This window comes from Urocitellus parryii, chromosome 9 (genome assembly GCF_045843805.1).
Source record: "Urocitellus parryii isolate mUroPar1 chromosome 9, mUroPar1.hap1, whole genome shotgun sequence".
NCBI classification, from domain to species: Eukaryota; Metazoa; Chordata; class Mammalia; order Rodentia; family Sciuridae; genus Urocitellus; species Urocitellus parryii.
In genome coordinates this window covers 138,482,456-138,506,179 of record NC_135539.1, presented here as the reverse complement: position 1 = coordinate 138,506,179, position 23,724 = coordinate 138,482,456, and the positions used below count along the sequence as shown (strand labels likewise).

At 41.4% G+C, this 23,724-nt stretch overlaps 1 protein-coding gene across 7 annotated transcripts in view; it reads left to right on the top strand.

The window, feature by feature from the left end:
* Positions 1-17,804, top strand: part of Rabgap1l (RAB GTPase activating protein 1 like) — a 628,203-nt gene extending 610,399 nt beyond the window's left edge. For 6 of the 7 annotated variants that reach the window (XM_077803024.1, XM_077803022.1, XM_077803023.1 and 3 more), the window contains 5 exons: positions 2,787-2,891; positions 5,605-5,688; positions 9,482-9,553; positions 14,051-14,248; positions 15,177-17,804. In XM_077803024.1, coding sequence (XP_077659150.1) covers positions 2,787-2,891; positions 5,605-5,688; positions 9,482-9,553; positions 14,051-14,248; positions 15,177-15,329 — 612 coding nt within the window. In that variant the 3' untranslated portion in view covers positions 15,330-17,804. Of the gene's footprint in view, positions 1-2,786; positions 2,892-5,604; positions 5,689-9,481; positions 9,554-14,050; positions 14,249-15,176 lie in introns of those variants that run through there. The other variant, XM_077803025.1, reaches the window with a different exon arrangement.
* The last annotated feature ends 5,920 nt before the right edge of the window (positions 17,805-23,724 follow it).

Below are 23,724 nucleotides of genomic sequence, written 5' to 3'. Positions count from 1 at the left end.
TCTTTATGCTTATCTCCTCCTAGCCTCTGATTTTGCAGTTTCTGCCCCAGCAGAGGTTTATGTGCCTATCCAACAGCCATCCCTACAATTCAGGTGTCCTGCCCTTGGTCCTCACAGAAGGGCACCATCACCTGAGAAGGACACCGGCCTCACCTCCTTCCCCCTTCTTTGGAGTCCCACCTTACCAAAATCACTTCTCTCAACCCAAACAGCAAAATTTGGGCAAACATTTAGTAGACATGAAAGCAGATTGTACCTGAGACAATATGGGAAATAAACACACACTCCTAGGTTATTAGGTACTTTCTCTAAACCAAGCATTCTTCACCCTTATTGTTGTAGTCATGGCTTTACCCTCCAGGGCACCAGGCACCAAAGGCTGGTCAGTTTCCCTTTGACAGGAAGATCTCTCTCCAACTCCTTAAATAAGAATTTCTGAGATTAGTAATGAAAAAGACATCTCCATTTCAATTTCTGATGCTACTTGCTCTCAGGCCCTCCCTGCCCTTCCCTGTTCTCAGGGAACAAAAAGAAGAGAGAGAATTGATACCTTCGAACTGAAGACTGAGCTCCTTCTAACTGGAGTTCTCAGACCAGAAGCTGTAGGTGATAAGTACTTGTTTTCTCTTAAGTTGAACAACTGCCTGGCTGATTTCTGAAAGCTCCTCATCCCTGATTTTGACCAAACCTTTCATCAGGGCAGTGGGTTCACAACCTCGGCACACAGGGCAGAGCTTGTTTTGCGTGTAGGTTGATGTCACAGGAGCCTTGGTTGCAGTCTGAGCTCTCAGCATCAGTAAGACATCTTAAGACATACACATGTGATTAGAAGACTTAAAAATGATGGAGTTCCACTCGGTCCCACTGTCAAATTATAAGGAACGTTTTATAATTTGGGTTCAAAAGTAGAATTTACATAACTATCTGTTTAGTAGTATTTTCACTTGACATGAGAGATACCTTGAGGTGGAGCAGCTGGATGTTTAAAGATCCAGAAGCCTGCTTTTAGAGGAAACTTAGGTTATTTCAGATATGATCCTATTTTGATGGGCACAGTTGTTCTCACTTTATTATTCAGCACTAAGGAGAAGCTTTGGCCGCGGCTTCCTAGGAAACCGTGAGACTCCTCTTCACTTAGCACCCATGACTGTTGCTGCGGGTTTAGCTATGCTAACAGTCAGAGTAGGGAGGCCTGAGCTACACCTAATGAGGACTGTTCAACAGAAAATGAGTAAATAAAACTAATAGGGCCTTCAACATGAGTGTTCAAGTGTTTCTAAAAAGAGTTCCTCAGGGAAGTGTTTTTCCCCTTTGCTTATAGAGGTTTCCAAAACTAAAACAGCTGGATATACTGCAGGATTCAAAAAGCATGCTACTGAAGTCAAGGTGGCATTGCCTACTCCTGCTTCGGTAGACCTTGAACCAGCGGGCTGGGGTTAGAGGGCCATCGAGTCTTTTCCACCTTCACTACCCGATAGTTCCAAATGCTCTGGAAGCAAGGGTTATTACCACTGAGCCAGGAGGCTCTGGACCTAACTGGCAGCAAGCACAGAGAAGCAGGGCTGCGCTCTCTGCCAATATGCAGCAGACTGTGCTGGCCCGGCCATCTGGGCGTGGGGGAGATATGGCAAACAGACAGAAGCCACCTGGCCAGTTTGCATGATTCTTGGACAACCTTTGGCTGCTGTCAGCCAGGGATGGCTTCTTCACATAGCTGCCTCTCCTCTGCCTCGGGAGTCTTTCTGCCGGACTCATCCTGTGGCCCTCTGCCACCTCCACTGCACACAGGCTGCTTCTGCAGGGACTTAGGGAACATTCGTTTATTCACTGAGGACTTGGGGAAAACCTGCCCCTGTCCCCGTGTGGGTGTGGTGCTGGGGAAATAGTGAAGAGCAGAGGAGACATGGTTCCTCCTGGAGTTAGAGTGCAGTGGGCAAGACGCACATCACACATGGAGCTGTCCTAACATGCTATCAGGGAGTCTGGAGAGGCGTGGACAGGGGGGCGGTCCAGATGGCAGTGAATAGGGTGGGTCTCAGGTCACACTTAAGTGCTGTGCAAATGTGTGGCTGGCACCTGAGGATGAGGTCGGGGGGTCCTGGCATGTAAATAAGACAGTGTCCCCTCAGTTACACACACCCCCCAGAGGGCTCTGTGTCCCAGGCAGAACCAGCCTGCTCTCAGCAGGCACGTCCTGGCACCCTGAAAACAGCCTGGAGTCTGGTTTCTGCTTTGGTTTCCCACTCGACTCTCTCTGTCTTGGGTTTTGGTTTTAATTTCTCCCTGCTATACTGACTGACCAGTATGAGCGGCTTGTGGGCCAGTTAACTGCAAGCCTGGCCTTCGAGTTTTCTCACTTGATTGCTGTCTGTGGACCCACCTGTCCACTTGCCTTCTCTGAAACCTCCCCATGCACTGCCATTTGGAAGCACATCTGAGAATGTGGGAGAAGGGTGTGGAAAGAGAATGACTTTGGTGTCATTCAAATTTGAATTCAGATCATAACTGTCATTTTAGATGTGTGACCCCAGACGATATATTTGGTCTAGCCAAATCTCACTGTCATTAGCTGTAAAGGTGTTGTTGTGAGAATTAGGAATAATGTGTACCAAGTACCTGGCACGTAGATGGTCAGAGAAAGCAGCCCCCGCCACAATCCTGCAGTGAGCTGGGAAGAAAGGAAGGACTTGAGGTAGCTGTAGAGAAGTACCTGGGGACAGGGTGTGGAGAAGGTATGCGTGCGCATATTCGCCTTCTTTATGGCTGTGATGTGCCCTGACTTGCAGGCAGAGGACAAGGCAGATGTGTTGAATAAGGAGCTCCTCTTGACCAAGCAGAAGCTGGTGGAGACTGAGGAGGAGAAGAGGAAGCAGGAGGAAGAGACTGCCCAGGTAAAGGTGTTCACAGGCTTTTCTGCACACGGGAGATTGGCAGGGAGTTACAAATATTGTAAAAAAAAAAAAAAAGGGACATTTATTCCAAGTCTGGGTGAAGTTGAAGTGTGCTGAGGGTATTGGAAGAGGAGGCAGCATTTCTGCTCTCAATAGCTTTCAAGAATGTGCCTTCACTGAGACATCTCGAAGGAGTGTTGAGTCTTCTGAGTTTAGTAACTTGCAGCTGTGATCCAAGAGCTCTGACAATCTGGAAGTTTCATGTCCTGCATCCAAAATCAACTCTTGGGAAGCACTTTATGGCATTGTCACACTGAAAGCCACTGTGGCCTCTGCTGGGACTGCTACAGACCTCTGCCTCAGTCCCCCTAACTCCTCTGACTCATGCCTTAGAAAAGGGAGCCTCAACATTCCCAGCAGAGCTCCGGGTCCTAACCCCTGGGGAAACGTAAAAGCCCTCTGGAAGCCAGCGTTGAAGCTGGTGCCCTGTGCTCTTTGTGGGAGCCAGGAGCAGGTGAGTGGCGGTCTCCATGTGGAGGAGGAGTGCAGGCCCAGGTGAGGGTGAGGGACCTCTGCTCGGAGCCGGGGCTTCCTGCTTCCCTAGGCCCAGAGGCCGCCCACCGTTGCCTCCGCCCAGAGCTTGCTTGATGTAACTACCTTATATAGTGAGGAAATTTCTTAAATCATGATTAGTGAATTTCATTCTAAGGTATTAATAGTTAGTGCTAAACATAAAACAGAATAGAAATCCTTTCAAAGACTTTCATCCAGAAAAAAGTTACACATAGAGAGAGGTGCCATTTCGCACCTTCCAGGACTTATAAAACATATTCTGTGACGTTTTTTCCCTGCTGGAATATGTTAAAATGAGTCTTTGGCATTTAGTGTGGTCCAAGTTTTTTCTTTTTTAAAAAACTTCCTCAAAAAACTTTGAGGGCTGATAGATTCTCCAGGCCTCCTGATGTGTTTTGTTTTCTTCTCTACCTCTGGCTTTCTTTGACCCCTTTAGTACTTTCAGGGAAGAAGACACTATTGGCAAATGAATTAACCCACACTCTGCGACACACACCAGCCCAGCGGAGGGGCAAGAGCCTACGTGTGGCCAGAGCAAAGCCAGATGCTTCATGGTGTCTTCCCTTCACCCTGTCTTGGTTATTGTGATGATGGTACTTGTACCGTGTACCTTGCTCTTATTTGTCACCTGAGGAAGCTATGGCTTAGAAAAACTTGCTCCAAGCCTCTGAGCTGCCTGAGTCGTCTTAAAGTCAGTGAGGCCTTATTACAGGAAGGGAAGGTTATTGTTTATGTCCAATGTTATGTAAAATAGAGAATAGAGACTTTTATAAACAGCTGCATTTGAAGCAGTATAAAAAATACAAGTTGTTTTTAGGATTTTAGAATGTAACAAATATGAAGAAATTCAGAAATCTTCTAATGATAGAATCCAATTGTAAATTATTAATTTATGAATTAGCAAGTGTAGAATATTCCCTATGAATACTTTGGGGGCTGGGCATGGTAGGCACATACCTATAATCCCAGGTACTTGGAGGACTGAGGCAGGAGGATGCAAGTATGTGGCCAGTCCAGGCAACTTAGTGAGACCCTGTCTCAAAATAAAAAATAAAAAAAGATCTGTGGCTGTGACTCATAGGTGAAGGGCTTGCCCTGCAGCAAGCATGAAACCGTGGGCTCAATCCCCAGTGCCAGGAAAATAAAATGGGATTCTTCTCTCCAGGGTTTGTCCCTTTATTCTGATTATGTACTTAGGACCAACCAGAGTTGTTTTTTGTTGTTTATTTGGCCAACTTGGCAGAATTGAATTATTTCTTTTTTATCTGGTGGCACCTGAATTTTTTCATCACTCAGTCTTCCTCTGTACCCAGAATTCTACAGCCTCTGGGCTATCAAGATACTGTGGTTGTAGCCGGACACAGTGGTGCACACCTGCAATCCCAGCAATTTGGGAGGCTGAGGCAGGAGGATCTCAAGTTCAAGGACAAACTTAGCAACTTAGTGAGTCACTCTCAAAAAAGGGCGGGTTTAGCTCAGTGGTTAAGTGCCCTGGGTTCCATCCCCAAAGCCAAAAACAAAAGCAAAAAAAAAAAAAAAACTGTGGTTTTGAGTATGACATTGGTCATTTAGCTCTTCAGCGACCTTAGTCAGCACCTGCAGGTTGTGTAGCTTGTGCTCCTCCTGAACTCAAGACCAGAATCCCCTGTCCCTCCCTAGAGTCTCATCTCATCTCTTCCCGACTCCGGAACCTCTTGACCCTGCTTTCGGAGAGGGAGCAATGACAGACGGGACTGTTAACACATGGTCCAAAGTTTTTCTCCTTAATTTATAACATAGTATCAAGAGTGAAAAACTTAGCCTGCAATGTTGCCTGGATATATTTTAGTTTACACTTAAAATGAAGACGGTGTCTAAGTGGACACTTAGAGGCAATATGCTTACCAGGCAGGCAGTGAGCATAAGCAGCTTTATAACAGCATGGCTCATATGTCTTTTCTTTACAGAAAAGAAAGATCTCTGTGTCTCTGGAGATGCTTGGGTTTTCAGATTATTGAGATGCAGCTTCAGTGAGGAAAATGTGCATAGCCGTGATTGTTACCATTGTCTCTGACCGTGAACCAAGAAGACATGAATGTAGGTGTCTTAAGAAATTTATTAAGATTTTTGCTGAATCCTGCTGTTTCTCCTTCCTTTCTAGCTAAAAGAAGTATTCAGGAAACAGCTAGAGAAGGCAGAGTATGAGATTAAGAAGACCACAGCCATCATTGCTGAGTATAAACAGGTATTATGCCACTGTGGATTTTGTTGTTGTAAAAGTGATTGCCTTTTACTTTTGTTTTTTTTTTTGTTTGTTTTTAGAGTTTCCAGAACAGTCTTCCAATTTATTAAATCTGTGCCTCACTCTCTCCTAAAACAGGCAGTGATTGGACCTGTTGGCTGGTAACATGGGAGGTTTAATTGACAAACAAACCATTGGTTGTTTAACACTGTTTGGAACCATAATTGCCATTGGGATCCAGCTTCTGCCTTACTGAGAAGCTAATTTACAATGGATCTCACTGGGAACATTTGCCACTTTGCAAAGTTTAGTGATTGTATCAAATGGCAATAGCTAGGGGATCCATGTATCCTTTGCAATCAAAGAACAGAATGAGGCCCTTTTTTTTTTGCACTGTGGCTACGTGGCCTGACCCAGTGCAGGCCCCCACTAGTGGGAGGCTTTCTACTATGCACCTTAAAATTCTCTCTTTAACAGAGAGCTTGCTCTCCTTGGAAATCTCTCTCTCTCCTGTCACCAGGGTGGCCCCAGAACGCTTCTCATTCTACTCCAGGTACATCTTGCTGTCTCTCCTTTTGGCTGGACATGGCAAGGGCCCTCTCAGTTCTGAGAAACCCGAGTTGGCTCCTCACATTCCAGGTTTCCAGAATTAATTAAATACCATGCGCTGCCTTCAGATCCAAGGGTTTCCCTGAGATCATCTGTCTCACAAAGGATGTTGAAATCTAATGCATACTGTTTTAGTTTGGCTTTGATGTTTTTTTTTTTAATTTTTTATACCAGGGATTGAACTCAGGGACACTTGACCACTGAGCCACATCCCCAGCCCTATTTTGTATTTTCATTAGAGACAGGGTCTCACTGAGTTGCTTAGCACCTTGCCTTTGCTGAGGCTGCCTTTGAACTCGCGATTCTCCTGTCTCGGCCTCCTGAGCTACTGGGATTACAGGCATGTGCCGCCATGCCTGGTTTGATGTTTTTGTTTTGTTTTGTTTTTGTCTATAAGTGAAATTTATGTATTTGTAGAAAGTTGGGGAAATGCAAAAAAGCACAAAGAAAACAAACCTCCCTCAATCTTGCCACCTACATAATCTCTATAATGTTGAGTATGTAGCAATGCTATATAAATAAATTGCTACATAAATAAATTTATAATGTATATAAACAGGATGGCTGTACTGTTTATTCTGTTTCTTGGAAGTAGCTTTGGTCTGCTTCATATATCATGAACTTCTTTTCATAAGATTTCCTCATATGCATGAAACATTTCTTAGAAATAAGATTTCAGAGCATTCTTACACTCCTTTATAATAATGTGCTTATTTTATACTTGCTACTTGTGAGGCTTAATAATTCAGGGGGCCCAAGATGAATTAATCTAATCTCTCTCCTAGAAGCTTATTTTGTCATAGGGAGGTCAGACCTAAGCAAGAATAAGAGGAAAGGAACTTTCTCCCTGTGGGCAATGAGGAGGCCCTTCCAGAGCTGGGATAGCTTGAGTGGCTTCAAGGCTGCGTGAGAGTTGGATATGTGGAGACAGTGGAGGATGGGGTGCAAATGGTGGGAAGAGGGAAATGGAAGGCACAGAGGTAGGCTAGTGAACACAGAAAACGTTTTATGTGGTAAGAGATTCGAGTACAGAAGAGAAGCACCACTTTGCTGGGGCCCAGATCCAGGACGGTCTTCAGGTTGGGCATAGCTGTCTAGTTTTTGTTGTTGTTGTAGTAGGAATTTTTAAGCAGGAAAATGGCATGCTCAGGGATACGTATTGGCACTACTCTGACCCAGTGAGGAATGTGGAACCAAAGGGAGAGATTCACAGGCAAGGACACAGACCATGAGAGGCTAATGTCACAAAGTGAGAAGAAATAGGGAGAAATAGGAAAAATTGGGCCCTGAACTAAAATAAGCAATAGTGAAAACAGAAGAGGGAGATGTCAAATATAGCCCCCCCGCCCTTTTTTTTTTTGCTAGACAAGGGAAAACCTGGAAGGCATCCAGGCACTTTGACTTTGGGTAACTAAGACATGGTGGTTAGATATGAACTAATGAAAGGAGCATTTAAGACCATGGCTGTAAAACTTGCCATCACTGCAAATGCATTACCTCATGGTCATGTGACACCACAGGTGGCCACAGCCTACCACACTCTTCAAACAGTAATCCTTGGCCCTGGACTTTACATTCCCTGGTAAGAATCCATAATATAAAAGCCAACAGACCCATCTCCTCAAAGACGATTAGGATATAAAACATAACCAATGCATTCTGTAGTGGGAACTGGCTGTTACTAATTCTATTTCTGAATGCTTTGGTTTACATAAAAGGGGAGATGGTTTACACAAATGAGCAGGGAAATCCCTTCTTTTTCTGTGTGCATGTGGTGCTGGGGATTAAACCAGGGCCTGGCATATGCTAGGCAAGTGCTCTGCCACTGAGCTTCATCCCCAGCCCTTTTTATCTTTTGTTTTGAGACAGGGCCTCACCAAGTTGCCCATGCTGGCCTCCAGCTTTCAATTCTCCTGCCTTAGCCTACCCAGTTGCTGGTATTACAGGTGTGTGCCACTGTGCCCAGCAGACCCTTCTTTTTAACATCAGTTTAAATACAGTCCTATGAATTATTTGCCAGGTTTAGATCTGGAGAAATTGGAAGCTTAACTCAACAAGCAAGACTTGGCTTTGAGCTATTTTTTAGTAATGAGATTTTTATAAATGTGTTTTGATGAGAAATAGATCAGACATGTTTCTATTCTAATTTCTTCTTTAAAATTTGACATCCCCTGTTTCTCATCCATTTTTCTATTTTATTGTTTTCTTTTTATTTTTTAATTTATTTTTATCCATTTTTTTAAAAGATTTTTATTTTAGTCAATGAGGGGATGCATTTTTTTAAGCAGAAATTTTCTCCTTTGAAAGCACTTATTTCTACTTGTTCTTGGTACTTATCAGCACCTTATTTCAGAATTAATAATAATAATGGATTTTACTCCATAGGTGCTTTGTATTGGTCAGATGCCATGTAGTACTCAGCCCTTCACATGCATCTTTCTCACTTGGTTATTACAGCACAGTGCTGTGCAGTCACAAGGGAACTAAGTCTTAGAAAGATGAATGAGTTTGCCAAGGAGTACATAGATATAAGTAGTAGAGCTGGATGGGCTTTAAACTCACAGTTTGACTCCAGTATTGAAGCTTTTCATTTTATTTGGAGACAGGGTCTCACTAAGTTGCTTAGTGCCTCGCTAAAGCCAAAGCTCCCAAATCACTGGGATTATAGTCATGGACCACCGCACTGGCTCTGGAGCTTTTAATTTCTGTGCTGTTTCCCAAACTCTTGATCAGAGTTTTATTTTAATCAGTTTCATTTTCTAATAATTGTAACTTTTATTCACCCTGCTGCTACTTAAGGAAACTAATGATTGGAAAGAGACTTTTTCTGTGGCTGGATGGGAGCTGTAGGAACTGTTCCTGGTTCAAAATTCTTTTCATCAATTTGTACAAAGTAGATACTCAGCAAGGCCAAAAATTCATTGGAACTCATCACAGAAAGCTAGTGATAGCAAGAAACCCAATCTATGCCAGTGTCTTGTTTCTGTGGATGAAGACAAGAGTCTCCGCAGGAGATGCCCAGGCTTCTGTTGCTTGTTTCAAAAGTGACCGGCATTTGCAGGGCTGCTCATTTGCAAGATTTCTTCTAGGAGCAGATCTGCTCAAGGCCTTTATGGGTTGCTAAGCAGATGTGTGCATGTGCTCACTGCAGACATATCTAGTAAAGAGCCTCTTTTATTTGCCTTAGATCTGTTCCCAGTTAAGTACCCGGCTGGAGAAACAGCAAGCAGCCAGCAAGGAGGAGCTGGAAGCTGTGAAGGTAAGCAGGGAGCCAGTTCCGGGACCATCTCTGCTCCACACTTGGTCTTGCACGTACCTGAAAGTCTGCCTTCCCCATTTGGTATTAAAGGATTTCAACATGTGAAGAGTAGTGTATCTCTCTTTGACCTGGGGTACAGCTGTCTTCTTGACCAGGTGACAGGTGATGCTCCACAAATCTTACAGGAAGGCAGAAGCTGGTACCAGGAAGGAAAAGATGGTTTGACCACTGTCACTAGAGGCCCCTGAGCCATGTGGCTTTGGTATAAGGTGGGGCCTGGGAGTCCCGAGCAGACCACCTGTGTCTGAATGGTGCAGCTTCAGTTTGGGACTCAGTAGGATCATCCTGTCACTCTCTTGAACAGTGAGCACTGTGACACTATAGAATTCAGCTGGAAAACATGTTCATAACTGACTCATTCTTCAACCAAATTATTTATTTATTTATTTATTTTTGGGTGTAGATGGACACAACACAATGCCTTTATTTTTATGTGGTGCTGAGGATCGAACTCAAGTCCCACCCGTGCTAGGCGAGCGCTCTACCGATGAGCCACAATCCCAGCCCCTCAACCAAATTTTTAGTGGTTTGTTTTTTAAAAAAAACAAAACAGTAGCATCTATTTTTATGTTGCCCCCTGGTGGTAGAACTCCCTATGTTAGGGCTCTCTTTGAAAAAAGGTGATTGCTTATTCTTCAGAAAATGGACTTACTGCTGATCATACCAGGACTGTACTTTGCCTTGCTAGGCAAGCGTTGTCACTGAACCATATGCCCAGCCCCTTTTTATTTTTTGTTTTGAGTTGGGGTCTCACTAAGTTGCTGAGGTTGGCCTTGAACTTAAAATCCTCCTCCCTCAGCTGCCCAAGTAGCTAAGATTACAGGCGAGTGCTACCCGCCCTCCCTACTGTCCCAGAAATCTGACATGCTCCTATTTGAATATATTCAAGTCATACTAGCAAATGTGTTCTTGGCAATTTAGCATATAGCTTAACAACTTTGAAAAGTTATTTGCCTTTCTAATCTTCATTTTGTCTTCTGTAAAATAGAGATAACATTGCCGACCTCATAATGAAGATTGAATTAGATAATGTATACAAAGTGCTTAGATTCCTACTTGGCTACGATAATTTTTTTGTTGTTGTTAGAGAATTTTTTTTAAAGAGAGAATTTTTTAATATTTATTTTTAGTTTTCGGTGGACACAACATCGGTATTTTATTTTTATGTGGTGTTGAGGATTGAACCCAGCGCCCCGAGCATGCCAGGCGAGCACGTTACCGTTGAGCCACATCCCCAGCCCCACAATAATATTTTTTTTTTTAAAGAGAGAGTGAGAGAGGAGAGAGAGAGAGAGAGAGAGAGAGAGAGAGAGAGAGAGAGAGAGAGAGAGAGAGAGAGAATTTTTAATACTTATTTTTTAGTTCTCGGCGGACACAACATCTTTGTTGGTATGTGGTGCTGAGGATCGAACCCGGGCCGCACGCATGCCAGGCGAGCGCGCTACCGCTTGAGCCACATCCCCAGCCCCCCTACAATAATATTTTTAAGTTAAAATTTGGAAAACCTGGGCTGGAGATGTGGCTCAGCGGTAGCGCGCTCGCCTGGCATGCGTGCGGCCCGGGTTCGATCCTCAGCACCACATACCAACAAAGATGTTGTGTCCGCCGAGAACTAAAAAATAAATATTAAAAAAATTTCTCTCTCTCTGTCTCTCCTCTCTCACTCTCTCTTTAAAAAAAAAAATTTTGGAAAACCTCATTCTGGTATTTTCAGAAACTTTTTTCTCTTATTTTATGTTACAAAATATCCATCTGAGATTGTTGGTAAGTAAAGGGTTGGTGGAGAGAGCTCTCTCTAAACCTGTTAAAATTTGGGAGTCATATCTTCCCTTTCTGGTCTTTTTTAATTCCTTCTACTTAGTATTTATTGTGATTTGTACGTTATAGGCCTACTGACAGATTGTTGATAAAGTGTCTTGCCATAAAAGGGCCAGCTATCTTGAACTTCAGTCCTTATGGAAATAAAAATGAAACAAGGATTTACACTGGTCACTCAGTAAAGATTGTATTGAGCATCTCTCTGTGCACAGGTATTAGGCCACCATTTTGTTACAGAAATTACACAGAAACAGGAGCATAGAACTTTCCTGTAAGATAAGTTATATACTTACATGGAATGTTTGGAAAACAGGTCAAGAGTGCTGAGTTGGATTAACCAACGATCGGAATTGTGGGGAAAGCAGATACATAAGCACTGCAGACCAAAGGAAACTTTATGGAGAAAGGTGGATTTAAACAGGATGGTTAGAATTCAGTTGGAGAGAGGTTCAGAAACATGAGGGAAAACTCAAGAGTGTTTTAATGTCTTATTAAGAAAACTGATTATGAAGCAACAGAGAACAATTTTGGATAAGTAGGTAAGACTACTAATGAAAGCCATGATGTTCCAGGAGAGGAAGGTGAACCTGAGTTAGCCATAATAAAGAACAACTTCATTGGTCCTTACTGTGCACACTGTTCTGATACTTTCCGTGTATTATCCACTTAACCCCATAACTACCCTAGAAAATAGGCACAATTTGTTATTACTAATGATGAGGCCCCAAACAGGTGATTCTTTTTGATTGAGATTATACCCTGGTATGTGGTACCAGGACTTGAACCCAGGGCATCAGACTCAAGTCCACATTCTTAGACTGTTCTACCTCCCCTTTCTCTAGGGTGCTTCTTCTTCACCTCATTTGGCATGATGTGTTAGCTTCTGGTTTATCCAGCTTCCTCTAACAACCCTCTTGATCACTACCACCGCTCCAGTTCATCCTTTCCACTGTAATCAGAGTGAGCACGCCCAAGTATAAGTTTGGCCATATCACGATGCATGTCAGTTTTGGACCACAGATAGGCCCCCCACATTGGCTTACACACAAAAGGTAGTGATTATGTTAAGTAAAAGTGGTCAAGGACTAGAAAGGTGGATCCTTGGTTGTCATTAGTGATCCTCATCCTTCATTAGTGACCACATCCTCCACGTGGGCACCCACCCTCAGGTCACCTACAAGCCACACCTGTCAACTGGAGCTTCTGCTTCACATTCACACCCCATGGCAGAATTTGATTCTACAAGGATATAAGGGCCTTGCTGCAGTGGGGGTGTGTCTCTGAGCAGCCTTCTCAGAAGTTCCATGTCACACTTCTGTTAGAATCAGAACTTAGTTTCTGGCCACACCTAGCTTCAAGGGAATTTGAGAAATGCCACCAATTATCAGGACCCATTGCCAGCTCAAATAAAATCAGGGTTCTGTTCCTGAGGAAGAAGGACAGATGGGTGGCCCGTGGGACTCAGCACTGTCCACCGCAATGGACCCCAGCTCCAGGGAGCTTGTTGCTGCTCAGCATGTGGCACAGGGCGTGGTGCAGCCTAGAGACACATTTCTTGTGGGTAAAATCAGGACCTTTACAACCTGGCCACAGAGAATGCTCACTACCTCTTACCTCTCACCCTTACACTCTGCTTTGGCCCTTGTACATTCCTGGACGTTCCCTCAGGATGTTGCAGCTTTGCATGTGGTGTTTTCTCTACAAAAATGTTGTCCTCCCTTTTGTGACACCAGTCTATTCCTTCATTTGGTTCAATCCAGTACAACTGCTTACCTGGATTGGAAAACTTAAATCAATGAGCTTGTCGTAACAGTAGGACATAAAAATAGAAATAGTGCGTAATATCTTTATTTCTGAATTTTATTGAAGTAATTCAGGAAAACACAGCACTGTTAACTTTGGAAAGACTGCTGTCACTCAGTGGAGTGTACTTGATTGGCAACTTAGGCATATAGTAGAGATATTTTTATCAACTTAAACAATGATGGTCATCTTTGCTTAAAGCCAAACAGTAGGACATTTACTTTATTGTGAGGGTAGATTTAGGTTAGTTATAATGACTGTCCTGGGCATGCTATACACAAGTTACTTAAATGCTAATGAGTTCTATAGGTATTAAAATGGGGCTGAGAATTGTTCCTCTTCATATAGTTAGTTGCTCTAGAATTAAATTAAATACTACAGGCAGAGTATATGGTATGGGGCTTGGCACTTAATAACAGTAATGGCAGCACAAAATTTCTAGGGCAGATTTTTCGAAGACTGTGATACTCCTAGAGTCTTCCTACACCTATTTAAAGAAAAAGAATGGAAGATGGGGAGGTAGCTCAGTACTAGAGTGCTTGCCTGGCCCACCCAGAGTCCAAGTTTTGATCCTCAGAACTGTAAACAGAACACCTGTTTTGAATAGCTGGATTTGGTACTGAGTGTAACCATTTTGGTTGTGGGGTGTGTGTGTGTGTGTGTGTGTGTGTGTGTATGTGTGTAAATATATGTTATCTGAGATGACACTGCATCTGCTGCCATGCGCAGTGACTTTAAGAAATCATATATTGTTTCAGGAAGTGATCTGGCTATGAAATACATTTTGATGTTGATTATCACTTTTGGTTATTTCAGGGTAAAATGATGGCATGCAAACACTGCAGTGACATTTTCAGCAAGGAGGGCACTTTGAAACCAGCAGCCATCAGCAGGGAGGATCAAGGAATTGAAGCAGATGACGAGAAGGACTCGCTCAAGAAGCAGCTGAGGGAGATGGAGCTGGAACTGGCACAAACCAAACTGCAGCTGGTAGAGGCCAAGTGCAAAATCCAGGTTGGTTGGTAAAAGATCAACGGGAAGAATCACAGGCAGGGGCTCAGGTGCTAAGTCAAGAGTCACGAGCTGTCACTGGATACGTTGCAGATGAGTTCTACCCACTGATGTGTCCTACATGATCACATTGTGTGCCATGTATCTTTACACACTGATATAAACAAACACATAATCTAAAGGAACTTTTTGTAATTAACACAATTTTCCAGTTTATCGTTAGATCTCTTGCTCATGTCCTGTCACAATGAATTTGGTCACTTTAGAAGCTGATCGTGAAAATGAAAGCCAAGTCTCTCCGCCAGCCCCTAACATTGGCTCATACCCCTTCTTTTCTTTGGAGCTTCTTTTTATCTTGATTTTGCCATTTCCTCACTCCATATTAGAAAATAACATGATTAGAAAAAGAGTGTAAGTTCTGATGGACTCTTCCTCATTTCCTTTTTACCAATGATCCTAACGCCAACGCCCCCCCCCCATGCCTATGTGGCACTAATCTGTGTCACATTAGGGTCCTCTGCTAAGGATGTCTCTGCTCTGGACCCTGTGTGTTCTCAGGGACAAAGGCCATGTCTTTGGAAATGGAACTCATTCTGCTTATGCTAGTAGTATAAATCCTTTCTGTCCTAATGTTCATATTTATTTGTGATTTTAAACATGTTATCTGGGGTTGCATCTTAAACCTAAATTTGGACCTAAGGGCAGAGGGGAAAAGAAAGAATATAACAAGGTTTCTTTTCACAGTTCAGAGAAAGGACAGATTTGATTTTCAGTAGAAACTCTTCTAGCTTGAAACTTTTTCTTTCCATTAAGAAGCTGATTAAATTTTTCCTGGATTTGAGGGAAGAATAGTTTGGCTACAGAGACCTGGGAATTACCAAAAAACTGCACTCTTCATTTAATACTCAGATGATTTTCTTTCTTTAATTAGGAACTTGAACATCAGAGAGGGGCCCTTATGAATGAAATCCAAGCTGCAAAAAACTCTTGGTTTAGCAAAACCCTGAACTCTATCAAAACGGCCACGAGCACCCAGCCACTGCAGCCGCCTCAGGCCACCCAGCCGCCGAAGGAGAGCACATAGCTCCAGCCTCACCCCAGCACAAGAGCACAACGATCAAAGCAACGGAAACCCGGGAGCCATCTTCCCGGTGTCCCTTTGAAGGAAAGTAAAGGAGGCCAGAAAGCAAGCCAGAATCCTTCAGTAGCTCTCATTCTTTCCTGTATGACACTTTTCAAAGGGATGTTAGTTAAATTGACCCGATTTATGTTGGATACCTACTGCCCAGCTTCTTCCTGGGAAGCCATGTTCTGATCCATCCTAGTATTACACATTATTTTATATGCCTGATGTTTAGTTGGAAATAAGTAATTCAGAACTAAGTGCTTTTTATTTAGAACTAATTAATTACTCCTAATAATTTTATCCTACAAAAATGGAATCATCTGTCATTCGAAGGTTGATGTGATAGGAAGATCTTTGTCACAGGGAAAAAAAAATTGAAACCTAAACCTCTTTAGCTTTTCAGGATTTATTCAGATAAAGCACACTGTGGGGCCAGTCATGACCACTGTCAGGTTTCATCCTAAAACCAGGGAGCGATACTCCTGCCCAATGCAAGAACAGACCAGGGGTTGAAAAGTCCCCAAAGATAATTGGTTTATTTTCATTTTCTTTCATGTTTCATTTTCTGAAGTGCCAAGAACTGTGGAATGGATGGGCTATTGAGAATGCAAACTCAGTGAGTGAACTGAGATTTTGACAAATGTGGAGTAAAGTCATTTTGGCTCTGGTGTTCTAGCAGATCCTTTCAAAAATCCACAAGGGACTTGCGTGTTCCTAGTGTGGCTAGGTATGAACACAGATGAGACTTCTGGCGAGTGTCCAGTCAAGGGTGGCTATTGTGAGTTGCACTTAGGGAACCTTCACCGGAGAGTTCGAGAAAAGCCCAGGTTCAGTTGCTGTGCTTATAGTGAAGTACAGAACCAGCAACAGAGTTCTTTCGTTTGATGTTGACATAGTTACTAAGGAAACACTAATATTCTATAATTTTGTTAGAGGACATAGTATTGAAATAGAAATCGAGGTCAGCTTCATCACCTTAGTTAGTGTTAGGCAACATTTCCTCACTGCTGTAGCTCCCTAGTATGTGCCCTTGGTACCTGTAGATGATGATACAAATGCATTTATAACATTTTTGATTGAATACAAAATCTTTATAGAAATACTTATCTAACAAAAGATAAGGCTATTGTTTAAAATTGGTGGAAATATTTTTTAAAATTATATTTAACATACCTATATAAATAGTCCTTACAAGAAATTCTTTGGTAAGGGCAAAAGTAATTTTCCCATTTTCTAAGCTATTTTGGGGATATCTGATCCTTTCACACCAACAAAACTACTGTCAGCTATGTACAGTAATGTTTACTGATATTCATCCTTGGCTTCTTTGTTGGATATATTGTTTTTAAAGGATCTTAAACTTTGTAGTGCCAGAGTGGTTCTCTTCTGTGCCATATATTGCAGTTATAAGGAACACAACTCTTGAAAGTTAGAATCAAATAAGAACCTTCTCAATCCTAGGAGGATGCACTACAAGCTGCTCACCACAGATCCTTTCCTCTAGAATGATATTTGAATTCTAAAAAGTGAAATCCCCTTCATCTGTTTCTATCATCTGCAACATAAAACTGTTATGTTTGGTATCCATGACACTTGTCAAATAATACTTTTCTTTGGAACTCTTTTTGTTGTTATTGTTCTGATGCCTTTTATTATAAAATTCATTTCTTTTTACCAAAAAGGAAAATAACTCAGCATTCCAAGTGTCTGTTGACTTTAAAATCCCCTACATGGTGGATTAGATAAGCTAATATATATATATTTTTGTGTAAAATATAATGGCTAAAAAATTTCATCTTGGCACCTGTCTCTGTAAATCATTAGTGGAGTCTGTTAGCTGAAGTGGTACTTTATGCTTGGTTCCAGGAAGCCCTATACAAGTTGCCTTTGCAAATGGCCAGCCAAATTGCAGATACTCTTATGTCGTGAACTTCATAGTAACAACAAGCTCTTTTTAGCTTCAGAAATAAATACATTCCACAGAATACCAAGTTGCATAATTTTTCTTAAATGTCACAGGAGAAGTAGAAGGCTTTAAGTCAAGTCCTTGTCTGTGGACCTGGTTCAGTTTTTAGTCCTGTTCCTTTTAGTCTTTGAACAGAATCACCAGGAGCATGCATTCCAAAAGTTTGGTAAATTTGTCTTTCTAGTCTTAATTCTTATAAAGGATTATAAGGTCGATACACAGTTTTCTTATTTTACATCCCCACATCAAACTGGGTATGTATATTGGTGTGGCAAGTCTGAGATGACCCTCACTGCAATACCTTTGAATTTGTAGCAATAGTGAAGATTAGAAATGGCCAGGCATAGTGACACATACCTGTAATCCCAGCCACCTGGGAGACTGAGGCAGGAGGATGGCAGGTTTGAGGCCAGCCTTGGCAACCTGGTGAGACCCTGTCTTTAAACAAAAAATAAAGGGCTGGGGGGGTAGGGGGCAGTAAGCTCAGTGGCAGAGTGCTTGCCTAGCATGAGGCCCAGGGTTTGATTCCCATTACAGGGGTGAGGGGTGACCGGGTGATGGGAAAGAAAAATTAAAATTTTTGGTATGTGATATGATTGTTCATAAAATATGTTATAGCAATACTGCAAACCACATGTCCTTTACAGTGTATTATTTGAGAACTATAACCTTTCTTTTGAATTCCCTTTACAAAGCAGCCAAATATATAGGACATTCTCAAATAGTGTAATAATTCTCATCCTTTCTTAGGCTGTACTTTGTATAAAACATTCTTGCAAAAATCCAGTATTTGCAACATTTGAAAAATGATCATTTCTCTTTTTATTAAATTCTGTAGAAGAATGTGAATAAAATTCAACTCAGTAATTTAGTTCATTAGCTTTTATATCTTAAGAATTTTATTTAACACATTCTTTAAAGCTGAAAGAAACCAAGCTGGTTTTTAAATTCTGTAGTGCATGTTTGCCAGCAGCCATGTCACAATTTGGTTATATTTGGGTACATAGAATTTGATGCTAAGAAATCCTAGTTACCTATCAGAAACACTGATAAAGATGCTATACAGGCTGTGACCTGCCTTGCCATACAATGAATTTCTCTTTCTCTCTTCTAGCTATTAATTGATGATGATTTCTTCTTCACTGGCTTTCTTAAAATTTTCCTGGTAAAGTAGAAAAGCAACCTTTATACTGATGTTGGGATATTTAATGGTATTTATTGTTTCATTGATAAGAAAAGGTTCATTCTTTCCTACTCTGTATTCATATTTATTTTTCTCCAACCTCTACTACACATTCTTCAGATATTTTCTAGTTAATAATTAGTGACTTCATTTCCTAGCTATGGTGAGTAAACTGAGATAATAAAAGGTTAAGGTATATGAGATTAGAGTTAGATCCTTAAAGGAGTCAGTCACCTAGGATAAGAATTATATATACATAACTAATGTGATGGATTGAACTTTTAGTTGAAATCAGTCTACTGTCTTACCAACTCTGTGCATTAAACACTAAGGTGGCTGTCTGATTTTTAGGACTCCTTTAAGAGAAAAAAAATACTTATTTTATCTTCTGGGAAAGAACACTTTTAATTACTTAGCAAGATGATTATATTATATAATTTACCCTTTAAAACACTCTAAAATAACTCTGATTCTCTTACTTCAGTTACAAATGAGAGGATGAATTGTATGATTTGAACACTGCTAGATTTATGTGTGTGTGAGAGATTGATTGGTGGAATTTTAATTGGAGTATTCCTGCCTCTTCTGTGTAGTTAGATACCATTCATCTAATACATATTGAGATAACAAGACATGTGATCAAGACCACAAGGCCAGGGAGTGGCCAGTTTTCCAGCTATGACGTGTAAAACTCCTAAGTCACCATGCTGCTAGTCACCAGCATGAAAACATTCCCCATCTCTTTATTTCTTCTATGTAATACAGGCCAGGTCCTTCTTCATCTTAGCAACTTCCCTGACTGTCAGAATCTATCAAAATGAGGACTGCCATGTGACTGATGCTAATTTTTATAGTAAGGAAAAAAGTGGATGTTTGTGGGATCTTAGTGACTGCAAACAGCTGTCTGGTGTTTCTTTCTCACTTTCCATCTAAAAGACCCAAGTCAAGCTTATCTCCAAATGAATTTGCTACCTGCTATAAAAATATCTTCATCTGTCTATCCCATTCTCCTTACCCAGTCCCTGGCTTATCCTTAGTTATGTTCTGAAAAGTTTAAGAAAAATTAATCAGAGAAGATAATGAACATTTTAAGTTACTTTCCTTTTCCATTTAACATGTAAAATCTTTTCCATTAAATGTAACTTTTAATAACTATATATTATATATGGAATAAGATAAAGGAAACTGAATTGTGAGAATATAAATGCATCAAAGGACTCTGGTATCATGAAAGCACAAGAACAAAGCTGGAGATGGTCCCAGAATCCAAGATGTCCCAATAGCCTTTTGCATCAGTTTCTCTATTTTTGGTATTTTGCATAATGCATGGATACTCAGTTCAAATGAGAGGAGAAGTTTCTCCATCAGATCCCCCCCCTTCTTTCCAACTCCTACCTTCCCCTTGCTGAGGAGGTAGTAGAAATTCTATATTATCTATTTTTATGAAACTTGTGATTTTGCCCACAGCATCTGTAATGAAAGCAGGTTATATAATAAATGACTTAAGTGTGAACAGTGCTAATTGACTAAAAAAAATTAGTTATTAGCCGCTTCCTCTATAAACAATGACCAATTAGATGTTTCCATAATTCCATGTATTATGTATAGTACACTATAAATGTAAATGTAATGCTTGTTAAGGAAAGTGCAATTTATTGTACATTGTCCCAACAAATGTTTACTTTTATAATTGTCATGAACTTGAATTGGAGTAGTATCTTGTTTTCATGTGTGAATGAAGCCTTGTGAAATAAACAACTGCAACCAAGAAGGTAGCGAGGTGACTGTTTTGTGAGCCAGTGATGTTTTCAATGCATTGTGTTGCCCATTTGGCCCCATTAAGCAGTAATAAACATTTGTTTGAAGTCCACATATGTCTCTAATGTTTTTTCATGTTTTTTTTAAATATGGTGTTTTTTTTTAAGAGAGAATTAATATTCATTTTTTAGTTCTCGGCGGACACAACATCTTTGTTTGTATGTGGTGCTGAGGATGGAACCCGTGCCGCATGCATGCCAGGCGAGCGCACCACCGCTTGAGCCACATCCCCAGCCCTTCATGTTGTTTTTATCTGATCCATTTGAAGTTAGTGTTGATATAACACTTCTTATCTGAAGCCAGGCTGTGGTCAACTTAGAAAGAGCAGTTTGTTCCAGGACATACCCTGCAGAATGCTGTCCTGTAGAGCACTATTGCCAACTATCCCACCCTCCTCTCTATTAAGGTTTCTTTTTTTTCTTTTTTTTTTTTTTTTGTGTGTGTGTGTGTGTGTGTGTGAGCTGGGGATCAAACCCAGGGCCTTGTGCATGCACTCTACCAACTGAGCTATATCCCCAGCCCTCTATTAAGGTTTCTTAATTGTGAGTAATAGAAACCCTCTCAATAATTATTAGTTAGTATTAATTTCCAGGGGCAATTAATTACAAGAAAATCAGAGTTTCTATATCAGGGTCCCAAAACCAAACCACTGTGCCTAAAGGTATGCTAGGACAAAAAACTGGAATGCCACCCAGAACCCACCCAAGCAACCAACTCTACAGTCCCTCTTCTGCTTGTCTTCCCAGATGATGCTTATCTGCTTTATTCTTCTCTCTGAAAACAAGCATTCTGTGCTTCTAAGTGCACAACTACCAAATTACATGTTCTTCCTTCAAATGACAAGCATAGCTGGACTAGCTATCTGTTTCTTAATCCTAGATTCTTAAGAGAAATCTGACTAGCAGCAGTCACCTGATCTGGGATTAGCCTGTCTTTCAAGGTATATAGCAAGGCAGGTAGTATTGCATGGTTCAAAATGTAAGTCCATGCGATTTCCCTTCTCACTCCCTTTCCCTCCCACCTCTCATCCCTGTTTAATGTAAATCTTCTTCTCAAGCTCTTCGTCCCTACCCTGTCCTTGGGAAATCGCATGGAAATGGAAGGCGATCTTCAGGGTTATACAAAATGACATATAAGAGGAAAGGAGGGGTAAGACAAGATAATACAAATGGAAGAAATGATTTACAGTAGAAGGGGTAGAGAGAGAAAAGGGGAGGGGAGGGGAGGGGAGGGGAGGGGGGATAGTAGAGAATAGGACAGACAGCAGAATACATCAGACACTAGAAAGGCAATATGTCAATCAATGGAAGGGTAACTGATGTGATACAGCAATCTGTATACGGGGTAATATTGGGAGTTCATAACCCACTTGAATCAAACTGTGAAATATATTAAGAACTGTGTAATGTTTTGAATGACCAACAATAAAAAAAAAAAAAAGTAAGTCCAAAGGTTCTCTCTAAAATGTAGGCAATGTGCAGAGCCCAGTAGTGTCTATTTTGCATTGTATTTTGCCCTGGAAGTCCATGGAACCTAATTGAAAGCCAAGAAGTTGGCCAGCTCCTCTAAATCCAGAATGTTTAAAAATATTACAGCTTGTAAAATTGCAGCTTATGGCTCATTCTAGACCACAGGAATCTTTTGTTTGTTTAAACCATGTGTGGCATTTTTAAACAATGAGAAATTTTACATAAGCACAATAGTTGAAATTATTCAGAAAAAAAATCCATTGAGTTTTGCAGGAGGTCATGAGTGGGCTAGACATTGATAGTAAGTCGGGGGGGACTGATTACAGTGGGATGAATAAGGAGAAGGATTTCATTTTGAAAGGAAAATTACCTAAAACGGAAACAAGGCAAAAAGGTGAGTGACGTCTTTTAATATCGAATCAAGGACTGGAGGATAGCATTTTGTTCTCACTTTTTACTATTGATTAAAGGTCATTCACAATCTATGTTAATTTATAGACTTGTCCAATAGGACTATAAATATCAGTGAAATGAAGATTATGAATTTTTTACTTTGTAATACATTATTAACCAGTTTTTATCTAACCTTGCAACCTTACACTAATATTCCACTATTAATTTGCCTATGTATACCCAGCTATTCAAATATATCTTGAGAAAGGAAGGTGAGAAAGCAGGAGATTGAAGAGCCAGAAATGAAAGATGGAGAGCAGAGATACACAGCAGAGAGTTTAAAACAGAGAGGCAACTCCGGTTTGAGTTCTGGGGCTTTTATGGGGGAGGCTCAAGGATTAGAGCTAGGTGGGCCCTCACGTGGGTGACTAAGGGTGGGGTTAGTGCACCCTTGGGTGGGAAAGAATGCAGTGGTTAAAGGTTAGCTGTATGAGGGAGTGGCAATACGCCCTTGGGCAGGAAAATGGTGGCTGTTGGTTTATGACCACCCAGAGGCTAAGCAAGGACCTTACACCTTGAAATAGTTTTCACTTCTTACTGATTTCCTCATCAACTAATTGTAAGGTCCTTGCTTAGTATCAGGATGGCCATCTTAAATGACAGCCAGCATCTTAAGAAAAAGTTTTGTTTTCCTGCCCAAGGGCCTTTCTGAGAAAGGCTTGCCACTCCCTCATACCAACCCCAACCTTACCTGCCCACATTAGGACCTACCTGGCTCTGTAATCCCTGAGCCTCCCCCATAAAAGTCTTCCACCCCAAGCCTGTGTTGTCTCTCTGTCTATGGAGAGACGGCCTTTGTTTGTCAGCTCTGACAAATAAACTCTGCCTGGTGTATCTCTGCCTGGTCTCCCAGTTCCTCACTTTCCTTTCACTAATAAGTTTAATAAAATATTTGTCCCATGTTTTATATTTGCATAAGACAATTCCAAAGAGTCAAGAATTTGTTCATGGTGGGAAAAAGCAATTCTCACATTACTGTCAAATGTTTTCGAACATCAGCATTTCAAATGGTTTGTTTCATTGATTGTAGGGAGGCTAGTTTTACAGGTAGGTGTCGAGCAGCAGTGGTTTCCTTTATGGGAGACTAGAAGTTGAAACATAATCATGATATGTGTGGTGGTGGTGGTTTCTGTCATCACTTGGTTTTATCTGCGGGCACATAGGGTTTTTTGTATTGTTTTTCCTGGCTACTGACCTGAGTAATTTGTACCCAATTACACAGAATGGCAGCCCTGCAAGGAGCTGAGTCTCTTCCTTGGTAGAGGTAAAGAAGCCAAATGGAGTTTGTTTTTTTGACTAAGAAGCATGGGAGATTCAAGCTGTTTTAAATGCTGACAAAAGGAAAAGATATAGGAGGATGAGAAGCAGCACAAGCCTTGTTCAGGGGAAATTAAAGCAGATGGGGAGTGTGGCTGGAGAGGTGTAGTAGAATGACGAGGAACCTGGAAATGGCCCAGGATTGTG